This window comes from Musa acuminata, chromosome BXJ1-4 (genome assembly GCF_036884655.1).
Source record: "Musa acuminata AAA Group cultivar baxijiao chromosome BXJ1-4, Cavendish_Baxijiao_AAA, whole genome shotgun sequence".
In the NCBI taxonomy this organism is placed as follows: domain Eukaryota; kingdom Viridiplantae; phylum Streptophyta; class Magnoliopsida; order Zingiberales; family Musaceae; genus Musa; species Musa acuminata.
The window spans coordinates 25,523,422-25,537,757 of NC_088330.1; the positions used below are offsets into that span (position 1 = coordinate 25,523,422).

The 14,336-nt window shown below is 39.0% G+C and overlaps 1 protein-coding gene across 1 annotated transcript; it reads left to right on the top strand.

Moving 5' to 3' along the window:
• Positions 1 to 12,182: 12,182 nt before the first annotated feature.
• Positions 12,183 to 13,865, top strand: LOC135672115 (protein ETHYLENE-INSENSITIVE 3-like 1a). Its single transcript, XM_065180567.1, has one exon. The coding sequence runs from the start codon at positions 12,183 to 12,185 to the stop codon at positions 13,863 to 13,865; it is 1,683 nt and encodes a 560-aa protein (XP_065036639.1).
• Positions 13,866 to 14,336: the final 471 nt, after the last annotated feature.

Consider the following 14,336-nt stretch of genomic DNA (forward strand, 5'->3'; position numbering starts at 1 on the left):
GCCCTCAGCCCCCCCTACTGTCAGCCGAGCCTCTGCACCAAAAATGTTGACAAGAGAAGAGCTTCGGGAGGGGTTATGTTGGCATTGCGACGAGTCGTGGAGTTGCGAGCATCGCTGTAAAAAAGGGAGAATTCTTGTGATTGAACCAGTAGAAGAAGAGGTCATTAAACATCCAAAAGAGAGCCTTGAACATGAAGAAGAAGATGCGGAAGAAAAGCCACAACTGACTGACTTTATGGTACACGCCCTAGCCGGCTACTCAAACCCGCAAATGTTGAAAGCTGGAGGCCTTCTCAAACAACAACCGATCAATGTTCTCATCGACACAAGCAGCACTAATAACTTCCTAAACAGTAAGGTTCCTGCTCAGATGACACTCCACATCGAAGGTTGCAGCAAGTTCGACGTAAAGGTCGCCGATGGCAGAATCCTAAAGTGCGACCAAAGATGCCCGTAGGTGGAACTATTACTGCAAGACCAAGAAATTGTCACAGACTTCTTCCTCCTACCATTTGATGATTATGAGGCCATGCTTGGCATAGAATGACTGACGACGCTAGGTGACGTCTCTTGGAACTTTTTCAAATTAATTATGAAATTATATTGCAAAGGCAAACATATCATCCTAGGCGAGAAGCGCAAAAGCAACATAACTACCATTTCGACCCAACAAATGGAGAAAGTTTTACACAAGATAAATGGTGGCTTTTTGATGCATCTTTAGCAGCAACTAGAGGGGAATAAAATAGAAATTAAAGGTCAAAATCTCGCCCAATTGCTTGCTGAATTTGTCAACATTTTTGCTGAACCGCGCAGTCTTCCTCCTACTCGGTAATATGACCATCGGATTCCAATTCTTCCGGGCAAACCACCAATGAACACTCGACCGTACCATTATTCTCACCTCCAGAAGGATGAAATTAAAAAAATTGTAAAGGAGATGCTTGAAACATGGGTGATTCGACCAAGTTGCAACCCCTATTCCTCACTGACTTGTATGCAAGAAGGACGGAACTTGGCGGATGTGCATCGACTATCGAGCTTTAAATGGCATCACCATCAAGGACAAGTACCCAATACCAATGGCGGATGAACATCTTGATGAGTTAAAAGGAGCTTGAATCTTCACAAAATTGGACCTCTGATCCGGTTACCATCAAATTCGGGTATGTGAAGACGACATTCCAAAAATTGCATTCCACACACATAACGACCATTATGAATTCTTGGTAATAACTTTTGGACTCACTAATGCTCCTTCAACCTTCTAAAGTCTCATGAACGATATTTTTCAGAGCTTTCTTCGCAAATTTGTGCTAGTATTTTTCGATGATATTCTCATTTGCAACCCTTCTCTTGAACTCACTTTCAGCATTTACGGGTTGTTTTGACGATCCTTCGGAAGAATACTCTTTTTGCTAAGTAGCCAAAGTGCAACTTTCTCTAGCAAAAAGTAGAGTACCTTAGGCATAGAGTATCAGAAAAAGGAGTGGCGGTAGACCCAACAAAAATTGAAGCAATGTAGGGCTGACCAAAACCTACAAATGTGAAATTACTATGTAGGTTCCTTGAATTAACGGGCTACTACCGAAAATTTGTGAAGGACTATAGGAAGATCAGTGCACCCCTCACTTCTCTACTGAAAAAAGACACCTTCCAATGGTCAGACAAAGCTTCCATTGCCTTCGACAAACTTAAGGCAGCCATGATGACGACGTCGGTTCTAGCACTACCAGATTTCAGCCGACCCTTCATCATTGAAGTCGACGTATCTGGAGTCGGAATTGGAATCGTTCTCATGCAAGATGGTCGATCACTCGTATACACCAACAATGCGTTATCTCCCTCCCATAAAAAAAATCAATATATGATAAGGAGATGCTTGCCATTGTGCACGCAGTAACGAGGTGGAGACCCTACCTAATCGGACGATAATTTCAAATTAAAATCGACCATAGAAGCCTCAAGTACTTTTTGGAGTAGAAGATATCATCTCCTAAGTAGCAAAAAAGGATAACCAAACTTCTAGGATTTGATTATGAAATTATTTATAAAAAGGGAAAGAAAACGTTGTTGCAGATGCACTCTCATGGCTACTTGAGTAAGTTAAATTTTTAGCCATCTCCCTTCCTACTATCGGCTTCCTCAAGGACATTAGGGAGGAATGGAAGAAGGATCCATAGATCAGCAACATCATAAAAAAATTGGATGAGGATCCAAGCGCAATAGCCTACTACACTTGGGATTCGAGCGATCTGCACTGCAAAGGTTGCATTGTGCTTATACCCGATTCCCCTTGCATCAAAATCATCCTGCCCGAAATGCACTCCACACCTTCAGCAGGGCACTCCGGATTTCTGAGAACCTACAAAAGAGTGAAGAAAAATTTTTATTGGAGATGGATGAAAAAAATTATTTCTGAATATGTGGCACAATGTGATGTATGTCAATAGCAAAAGGGTGAAATAATAGTGAGTCCAGGGAAGATACAACCACTACCCATACCAGACTTGGTGTGGACTGACATCTCCATGGACTTCATCGAAGTGCTGCCACCTTCCAAAGGTAAAAGCGCAATCCTTGTGGTGGTTGATCGACTTACGAAATATGCTTATTTTTGTGTTGTGCGAAATCCCTATACTGCTGCTAGTATTGCTCAGATTTTCATAGAAAATATTATTAAATTATATGGGATACCAAGGTCCATTGTAAGTGATTGTGATAGGATATTCACTAGTAAATTTTGGATCGAGTTATTTCAGTTACAAGTCACCAAACTCAAGATGAGCACAACATATAATCCACAAACTAATGACCAAATAGAGGTGGTGAATAGGTGTTTAGAGACGTACCTTCGGTGTTTCGCCAATGACCGACCAAAGGAGTGGGTGAAATGGCTTCCTTGGGCCGAATGATGGTATAATACTACATATCATTCATCTACAAAATGTGCCCCATATGAAGCATTGTATGGTCGGCCGACCCTTGTGATTCCAAAGTATGTAATTGGCTCGGCCAAGGTAGATCAGGTCGACCAATATTTAACTGATAGGGATAAACTCCTACAGCTGCTAAAGGATAATCTCTCTACCGATCAAGCCAGAATGAAGTAGCAAGCCGACACACGACGAAGCGAAGGAGATTTTTTAGTAGGAGATTGGGTTTATCTTCGCCTATAGCCATACAAGCAACTCTCCATCAACACACGAGCCTCCATGAAGCTATCCCCACATTTTTATAGGCCCTATCAGATCACAGAGTGTATTGGAGCCATGGCGTACAGACTTAAATTGCTTGAGGATGCCAAAATTCACCTCATCTTGCACGCGTCATGCTTGAAGCCCAAGTTGGGAGAACACGAGTCACCCCAGATCCAACTGCCCAACACCACTAATGATGGAGACATTCAAGCCCATCCACAAGCCATCCTCGACCGTAGAATCGTGATGCATTGCCGATGTCCCTCTACTGAAGTACTAGTGCATTAGAATAATTTATCACTCGAAGACCACATGAGAATCATATGAGGAGCTGAAGACCTAGTTCCCTGAGTTCATGGAACCTCAACCTTGAGGATAAGGCTGATCTGGAGAGGGCGGACTTGATAGGACCCTAGTAGGGTTGGGTCTTATTCAACCAAGAAGTAGTTAATAAAAACTTTGTGAGATTGTAATAAACCCCGCCTAGCCACCTTTATCTTATAAAGAAGAGTGGCTAGGGTTTATATTTGGGCCTTTGGGCTTCTTAGCCACCCCCCAGTTAGGGTTTATATTTGGGCTTTTGGGCTTCTTAGCCACCCCCCCCTTTTACTAGGCCGATCGGCTAGGGTTGAGGGCAAAAGGGGTAACTTACTTAGGAAGCAGTTCTTAGAGCTAGGGTTTGGAGCCCTATATAAGCATGTAGCCTTCATCTCTTTGAGAATAAGATCTATCTACAATTGCAGCCATATGGCCGACTTCTAGGAGGGTGAAACCCCTATAGCGTTCCAAAGATTGATCTCTCTTAAAGATCAATCTACATAGAATTCCTCTGGGGTTCTATCACTTCTCCTAAGTCCTTCATGGAGAAGTATCTAGATAACCAAGCCTTTACTATGGATAGTATTCTTATATCATTCCCCATGATCAGGATGTCATCCACATATAACACCAAGAAGGTGATAGCACTCCCACTTACCTTCTTGTACACACAAGGCACATCTTCATTCCTAACGAAGTCATAAGATATGATCGCCTCATCAAATCTTATGTTCCAACTTCGGGAAGCTTACTTCAATCCATAAATGGACATAAGAAACCTACACACCTTATCTGGGCTGTCCTTGGACATGAATCCCTCAAACTGTATCATATACACCTCCTCCTCGAGGTTCCCATTGAGGAACATGGTTTTCACGTCTATCTGCTAGATTAAATAATCATAGTGTGCTGCAATAGCTAACAGAATTCGGATAGATTTTAGCATTGCTACGGGTGAGAAGGTTTCGTCATAGTCAACACCTTACCTTTGACGATACCCCTTAGCCACTAACCTTGCTTTATAAGGCTCTACTTTTCTATATACTCTGATATTCTTCTTGAAGATCCACGTGCAACCAATGGGTACAATACCCTCGGGTGCATCAACTATGTTCTAAACCTTGTTAGAGTACATGGAATCCATCTCAGAATTCATGGCTTCTTGCCACTTCCCGGAGACTATACTCGTAATAGTCTCCTCGTAGGTCTAAGGATCAATATCCTTAATATCCTCACCTCTAATATGTCTCACATATCTCTCAAGAGAATGAGATACTTTATTGGACCTATGTGAAGTTGGAACTTATGTGTTAGGTACCTGAATAGATTCGAGTTGTAGAGTAGTGCTTGAGCTAGGTTCTCTAACCTCGCTCAACTCTATCACGCTCCCACCGTCTTTGCCAAGAATGTGTTCCTTCTCAAGGAACACCGCTCTCTTGGCTATAAAGACCTTTAGGTTCTCGAGATAGATAGAAATAATACCCATAATTTTCCTTGGGTTATCCCACAAACTTGATCGCTCTATCCTAGATTCCAAATTATCGGGGTTATATCTTTTAACGCGGGCAGGGCAGTCCTAAATCTTAACAACCTTAAGATCTGACTTCTTCCCTTTTATATCTCATATAGTGTAGATACTACCGACTTAGTTGGAACTCTGTTCAGAAGGTAAGCTGCGGTTTCTAGGACGTATCCTCACAATGAGACGAGTAGGTTGGCAAAACTCATCATGGACCGTATTATGTCTATTAGTGTACAATTCCTCCTTTCAAATACACCATTGAGTTGAGGTGTATAAGGAGGTGTCCATTGGGATAAAATCCCATGGTCCTTGAGGAATTGTGTAAATTTTGTACTCAAATATGTTGAATCTCATATTTTGATTATGAAATCAATTAAGAAACAAAGTGGGAGTATGCAACGATAAAAGGTGAGTGAGAAGACTGTTGCGATTAGGTACGGTGGGACTGTTATTTCAGCGACGGTAGTGATCAGGAAGGAAGAAGTGTTGGTGTATATCAGTGTCACCTAAGGTGGGTTCCTGGCAGACGAGTTCTTTGTTGGAGGCATTTAGCTCTGTGAAGATTGGTTTGGTTGGTCAATATTGAGCAAAGCTGCAGATCTTCGGTCAGCAGTTCTTGCAGCTGAGTATTGGGGCGGTGAAGAATGGGAAGAGCAGTGCAGCGTAGAACTCTGCTGAAGGGCAGTGCAGGTGCTTCATCGGTGAGGAAGAGCTACTATTCCTTGCTCCGCAGCGTTGATAGTGATGGGCAGCAAGGGAATGAAAAGTTCTCGACATCCGAGATGGCTTGGTGGAGCAAATCCTTGATATGCTGTTGAAAAGCTGGATAGTGAGGACGCGAAGGAGGAAGACTCAAAGCCAAGATGTTGTACATGTTCTAGTGAGCTGAAGGTGCGGCTTGGAAGAGCAGGTCTGTTCTGCTGCGAGCTGTGCTTGTGGCAGTTGACGTCGAGACAACGGTTCGCAATAGGAGACGACGGCTGCGATCGGTGCAGATCACAGCTTTCAGCCGAGTTTGGTGGCAGGAAGGGCGGCGGAGTCTGAGGGAGAGAAGCCCTCAACGAAGGAGGCAGATGGCAAAATCACAAAGCCAACTTGAAGGAAGCTTGGAGGAGGCTTCGACAGAGGAAGAAATGGAAGGAACCTTCAGCGGAAGACTTCGGTTGGCGAGGGAGCAACAGTCGGCGGTAGAAACAGAGGCTGCGATTGTGCTTCCTTTGGGAGCATCGTCCACGAAGAAGAGAAGCTCGTAACAGGCCCATGATTGTAACAGGCCTGTCCCTTCCCACCGAGTGTCTTCAGCAAGTTCTAACTAACACAACTTGTGATGGTCCTGGTGAGTTCTCTACCCCATGCAGCACATGTGCAGGATACGCTGGTGAAAATTGCCTCGACTGGTGTGGGCTAAAGGTTTTGGAGACCGCTCAGGAGAGATATGCAGTTCTTGCCAATATGCGCAGTTCTCGTCGCAGATCTATGAGAGATCTGCAGTTCTATGAGAGGTTACGACTTGTAGTTCAATGAGAGGCTATGGCTTTAAATGCCATAGTGCATGTGGGGCCAGAGAGGAAGCAGTTCATGGTCCACACCAAGTGCATCAACCAGTTCCGGATGCTGCTCGATGAGGCGGAGAAGGAGTTCGGGGGAGTAGTCACCGAGGCGGTACTCCGGGAACGCACGACAGGAGATGGCGTGGCCGGCACCCTTGTTGGTGACGACGAAGGGGAGGGCGCTAGTCTTCAAGAAGCGGTAAAGCTGCTCATCAATCTGGGAGGATGAGGACAGAGACGTGTCGTGGTCGCAGGGGAAGACAACTATCGTTCGCTAGAGAAGTGCTGCAGTCACTGTAGGGAAAACAACCACCGTTGGAAAAGTAATGGTGGGAATCGCCTCTTGCGATCTTGCGGTGTGGAAGATCGACCGATGTCGGAGGAGGAGAAGAGGGGGAGGAAGCTGCGGTCGTTGTCGATCGAGATGGGAAGGAGACGAATCTGTGAGATGCGTGCGTGACTCACCGATCGCTTCTCCCGTCGTACTCAGCTGTTTGGAGCGGGCTATCGAAGCAGGCGGCCGCAAGAAAGCCATCGGCTCAAGTAGGAGAAGAGAAGACGCCGACGTAGGGAGGAGAAAACTGGTAGTGGGGTGACGTCGGATAGCAAAAAAGAGAGAGAGTGTCACAACAATAGCGATGGCTGCAAGATCAAGGTTGCTGTCGCCGAGAAAATCTTACTAAAAGCAGCTTTAGCTCTCATATCATATTAAGAATGAAATGAAGATGTTATTGTGTTTGATACGGTGCTCCTTGGTGCTCCTTGTTTATATATGTTAGGAGGGAGGATTTTCCTCAACGGAACTATGATATTTCTTTATGTAGTTAAAAAAAATTTAACTGTTATGAAATGAAATCTTAACTGCTATCACGAAGCACTTATTCAACTATAATCTCATTGTAATATCGAGTTTGACAAGTTAGATCGATAGCCTTTGGCTAGTAAAACTAATAGTTGTATGAAACTAAAAGAACAAAGACTTCCTATCTAGATTCAAGATATGGTATAATATACTCGTATGATACTCGACCATTCAGAGTTTCAGCTAGAATACTATCAAGATTCAAGATATGATATAATATGCTTGTATGATACTCAGACCATTCAATCACAGCGAGCTAGAATATGTTCTTGCTGTAGTAATAAAATTATTAAATATGGTTTCATTGGAAAAGATGATTTCTTAAGCTAATTTGTCTTACATTCATTGTGAAGAAAGAATAACTTAGTTGCTTGAAAAGTTATCAAAGGATTTCATCCACGGTAGCTAGATAATAATAATAAATATTAATAGTAGAAATAAAGAGGTGAATAGATATCTTCTCTTGCAAGCATTCTAATATTGTCTGTTTTTAGAAGAAGACAATCGACGGGTCCCTAAAGAATAGCTTCCCTTGCGATATCATTAGCATGGACTAATTACATATTACTTCTTGTAATTAATTATTTTTAGTATTTTAATCCTTATATTTTTAAAGTTTATATTGAGATCCTTGTATTTAAAAAAGTAAAAATATTTAACTTCATTTCTTACTCGTGTTATCGATTCTACTGACGAAAATATTACACGTGTTTAGTGGTAAACTGAAATAAGACGGAGTCAATATGTACTTAGTGATAAGCCCTATGATATTTTTCATCAACAAAGTTGACGACAAAAGGAAAAATAAAATTAAATATTTCACTTTCATAAATATAGAAATCACATTTATAACTTTTAAAAATATAAAAAAGATAACTAATTATAGGAGGTAATCTATAATTAGCCCTGTAACCACATCATCAATACATATTTTTTATATTTTATGAATCAATAGTTACTTTCATCATAATAATATAAGTACAAAGCATAATTCATTACCGACAAATATTTGCATTGTTTTCATCGAAAAGCCAGTAAGAATATTTTAGATGCATTGCATGCTAGCATTTATTGAAAACTGAAAAATATCCGTTTGCTTTTATCAATTTACCAAATATAAAGATGGCAAAACATATTTAATTATCCCATCAAATATTTAATATATATTTAATTATTAGCTTCTCTATATCTTAAAAAAATAGTTGCATTACTTTTATATATAAATAAAATGTTCATTGTCCCCTAAAGCATAAATTATTAGTTTCATCTTTGTGTATTGGTAGATAGCTACGTAGTTGCGTATTTTTTATTATCCACAAAATATCACAAAACAAAAACAAATGCGAATAATTATCAAGCTTGGTGTTGTATTGATGCACTTTATAATTAATACCACCATTATAGGAATGGGAACTAGAAGTACTAATACATGCCATTTTTTTTCCCTTCATTAAGCCATGCGTAGAATAATATCGTTAGTTAAATCAAATGCAATACTCTTTTTCTAAATCTTTCTTTATCACTTCGTACAACTTATTATAATCGATTCATTCCGAATAAAAAATAAACATTATTAAAAGGAGCTAAAATGAAATTTAATAATATTTTTGGTGCAAGCAACAATGTTATTTACATGGAAATGAATTAAAATGAGAAATGGCAATAAAAGAAAAAGTAAAGCGTTATTAATTTTAAGAATGAGGGCAAAATCTTCAATTTATTTTCAGCATACCTTTTTTTTTGTACCATCACATATAATTATTAGAATAATAGAAAAAAGAAAACTATTAGAACACGCCATCTTTGAAATTTTGGGAAGGAGCCATTCACTATAAAACCATAGATATTGTGGCACTGCAGTCCATGTCTAGTGTCTCCACCTCCAAAGTATTCATCATAGCTTTGTGGAAGTGCTACAGGATTGATATTAAAAGTTGATTAGAAGGTCAACTTCTCCTAATTTTATAATTTTGTTTTTCCATTCTATTTCCACTTCATGGTTGTAAGAGAGATCTGATTTGGATTAGCGTCACAGATGATGTTATTTATTAATTTTAATTGTAATATATGTTTGGGTTTGTGGTTGATGGGATTTTAGTGTTAATCAGGACAATTATTTGCAAAAAAAGCAAACTGTGCTGATTGATGACTCGAATATAAAATATCTATCTGTCTCTTTCTCATTTTATCTCTTTCGGAAGGTGATTTAAGTAAACGAATTTATTACCTAAAGACTTGTTAACTATCCTGTCTCAGTTTATGTACTTAAGTAAAAACAATCAACTCATTACATACAAAGGTACAAGCACATATGTATGGGGAAAAAAAATCTAGATTGATCAAAAGGAAACAAGAACAAATTAGATGGATGCAATCTTTGCTTTCCAATGACCTTTGAACTCATCATGAACAGCTAAAATCATCTGCAGCCCTAATAAGTTCGGAATTCTTTTTCATTAGGCTGATGGATTTTCTATGCATAAGTTTCAATATTTTCCAATCAAATCGTTTTTTTTCCAATCAAATCGTGCATAAGTTTCATTAGGCCAATGGGTTTACTACCGATATATAGAACGGAATATGAAACTTTTCACTTCATCAATTGTGACTTCTCATCACTCTTATTAGAACTCTCATCGACTTTAGTATTATTATGAGATATCTTCTTATCAATTTTATTTTAAAAGGTTCGTCATGTGAGATAGTTTATATAAATCTATAAAAATTCAAATGATTATAACTTTTATGCCATAATATTGATTCATTAATAATAGTAGCATGTAAAGAGAAATCCAAAAATTATAAAGGATATATTTTATTTTTTATCATCCTTTGCTATAAATTTTTTGATTTTTTTATCATAAATCAAGTATTTTTTATTATAAAAAATAGCATAATATCCTCTTTTTCATTTGTTGTCTGATACTAATGAGATTTTATTTTAAACCAAGAATAAATATCACATCAATAAATTTTTGAACTATATTTCTTTTTTTCCACTTGAACCTTACTACTATTTCCGATTTATACTATAGATTTGATTGAATCATCAAGTCTTCGAAATAAACTTTTATCCCAAGTCATATGATTACTGTATCTATTATCTAAAAATCAAACAAATCTAAAATATTCTTTATCAGATTCTCTAAAAATATATATTTTTATTATTTTCTTTACTATTATTTTTTCATGATAATTTATTTAATTTTTGTTCCAATATTTTTTTCAAGATGGCTATATTTTTCACAATAAGAGTAGAGAGGAACATTTGAATTTTTATTTTTGTACCAACAATCTTTTTCAATATATCTAATTATTTAATAAAAAAAATATTGACGAGTTTCTTTATTACCTTTACGAGACCTCATCCTTTGCCATTTTGATCACTCCCTTGAAATCTAGTTTTTGATTTTTTCGTTTGATCTTTCTTCTAATCTATCTTCATTTGAAGAACATGTTCTGAAGTTTCATATAAAGACATTCACTTTTTGTTCATAAACTAAAAAGGAGTCCATTAATTCATCAATAGATATATTGTACTAATATCTTTAGCTTCTTTTATGGCTATAAAAATTATATCATATTTTAAAAATAAACTTCGCAAAACCTTTTCTGCTACAATTTAATATTTTTGCTTTTCACCATAAGATTTTATTTGGTTTACAATAGAAGAGATTTACAAAAAAAAAAAAATCAATGATAGACTCAAAATCTTTCATCATAATAGTTTCAAGTTTACTTTGAAAAATCTAAAGCTTTAAAGTTTTTACATTTTTTGTGTCTTCAAACACACTTTTTATTAATTTTCAAGCTTCATGTTAATGCCATCATGACTTGGGGAAATAGGGACTCATCTATTGCTTATTGTAGCATGTAGAGGGTTCTTATATCTTTTTGCATATTCTCATTCATTTGATCTCTTTAATCTTTAGTAATATTATGATCCTATAGATCATACTTAACAAAACCATCTTCTACCAAATTCCACTATCGTTATGAAATAAATAAAATTTTTATCTTAACAGTACAAAATTGATAATTTTCATTGAAGATAGGAAGAAGTTTATTAGGTACACTTATTCCAATGTTTGCCATCTTTTTTTTTTTTTTTTTTGCATCTACTAGTCTTCCATTCTTGTTTAATTGATATACTTTTGTTGATCCACTTTAAACCAAGCCCTAATATTAAACTTTTTAGTTTTGATAGAATACTTGTTAGCTTCTCTATAGAAATTCAATAAGGAAAAGAAAATAATAGAAGAGACTAGGAGTACTTCCAATTTGTGGTGCTTTGGATTGATCCAAGAGCACCTATATTAATCAAAAGATAGAGTACAAGTTTTTTAAAATAATAAAAAATATCATATCCTAATATATATTCTCATCCTTATCTATTTATCTTAATTTAAATTTAAATTTTTTATTTTATCTAATTTTAATTATTTGAATTAAAGTAATTTAGATGTCTTTGGGCAGCAAACATCTATTCTTTACCTTGGAAAGTTAACTGAGGCTTTTATCATGTCTCAGCAAGAGCCATAGTTCCTGAAAGTTCTTGAAAAGTTATTTGGGCTTGCAATGTTTTTTTCCATGATGAAAATAAACATTATGTACTATTTGAGCATGCTATGCGAACAACAGGTTTATTGGAACATAGTCAACTTAGGATTTCCAGAGCACTCAAATGCACCTTGGAAAGCTCCTTAACGTTGTTTTGCTGCTCTTTTAGGATGTGCGATGAGGAAGGTAGAGCAACTACTGAATTTCCTGGAGTCGATCTCCAATGCGATCCTACCATTGGGGAAGCCATCCTTGGTGATACTTCCACCGAGTTGGAAGAGTTACTGGGTCCTCCTCCCAATAGATTCTTCGAAGCCCCATTGCCACATGAGGTAGAAGAAACGGATGATCCTCAAGCCGAAGACAGGCTTAGGATTCGCGTGTGGAAAAATATCATCAGATTGAAGATACTGAGGGAGAAAAAGTCTAAAATGACGATGCAGCACAATGGTGCAACCTTGTGGTATTGCTCGCAGGAGCAATCACGGAGGAAGAAGCTGGCACGGAGCCAGGAGAGGATACTGACTGAGATGCTGGAGCTGACACGAGAAGGCCTAGCTCTCGGCTTCGTCTATGGGATCGTGACCTACAAAGGAAAGCCAGCCAGTGGGGCTTCCAACAACCTGCGTGCATGGTGGAAGGACACGGTTCGGTTCGATCGGCAGGGCCCAGCTGCGATCAGAAAATATCAGATGGAGAGTCCAGTGGTCTTTGCTGGAAGTGAGATGAGCTCCAAATTCTCCGTTCCTAACGCGCTACAGGAGTTGCAGGACACGACGGCTGGCTCCCTCTTGTCCGCTTTGATGCCCTACTGCGATCCTCCTCAGCGGAGGTTCCCGATGGACAAGGGTGTTCCACCACCATGGTGGCCTACCATGACGGAGGAGTGGTGGAAGCAGATCGGGATCCCCAAAGATCCACGGCCTCCACCATATAAGAAGCCACACGACCTGAAGAAGGCGTGGAAGGTGAGCGTTCTGATTTCCGTCATCAAGCACTTGATGCCCGACATCTCAAAGATCCAACGGCTGGTCGAGAAGTCCAAAGGCCTCCAAGATAAGATCACGGCGAAGGAGATTGACATTCTGGACGCTGTCCTTAGGCATGAATTGAAGACGTATCTTGAGCTGCAATGCGGTACTCCTCCTCGACTTCCTCCACCCTTGGAAGGAGAAAGCCACTGCACCGAAGAAGTTACGAAGGGAGAGTTCTCCCCTTCTAGTGCACCTATTCATGTTGTCGAGAACCCATCTGCCTCAGAGACCGTGAAAGAGCAACATACGGACGTGCCACAGTACTCAGCCATGGATGCGGACACGTTTACAGGCATGACCTTCCCCTGCAACTGGTACGTTTGTGCTGTACTTCCCGATCAAACTACGGGAAACCTTTATCGAGATGGCAACGATAGGAACCTACATCACAGTCAAGCTCCAGGTTGCCACATCGATTCAAATCCAACTAGTTCCATCTACGATGTGGCCTATAACGCTGATCTTTGGAGTACTATAAACCAAGGAAATCCAAATGCAGGCCTCGATCTCTTTGAGAAAAGCCTTGACGTTGACCAGTCTCTCCCTCCGACTTTGACTGGTGCGGAAATGAATGCTGATGAGTCGATGCTCGAGCTGAATACGATGGAGACGACGAACATCTTCGGAGAACTCGACAGCTTGATCCATCCTGAGATGTTCCCCTCCGATGGGACACTGTCCTTTGAACTTGATTTGGAAGATCATGATGCTTCTGTTTTCTCGGTCACCATGGACCAAACGGCTGCGGTGCGGAGTCAAATTCCAGATGTATTACATGATCTAGTAGAATATGACTGGTCCCAGAATTTCTGGATGTGAGGCTGGGAATATGTACATATACCTTTATACCTTATGAATATATATATATATATATATATGTGTGTGTGTACGTATACCTTTCGTCAATCGGCCAAGGGTAACATTACTACCTTTGGTTGCTACCTAATGATTATGCTGAGGATGAAATAGCAAAACATATCTTTTTAATTTGGGAACAATTGGAACATTTCTGTGTTTGTTAGTACCATTTGGATTGTTTGTTATCATCAACGTAGTTACATATTTGCACCTAATTTCTATTGTTTCCGTTGTGACTTTTCTATATGTTCAATTTATCTAATATACGTTATTATGTTATATTATATTTATACAATTGGAACCACAAAAATTGCTCTCTCATTATCTTCAGTCTGGATGATGTCCGTCCACACGCGAATCCTAAGCCTATCTTCGATTCCATGATCATCAGTTTCTACTACCTCATGTGGCAATGGGGCTTCGAAGAATCTA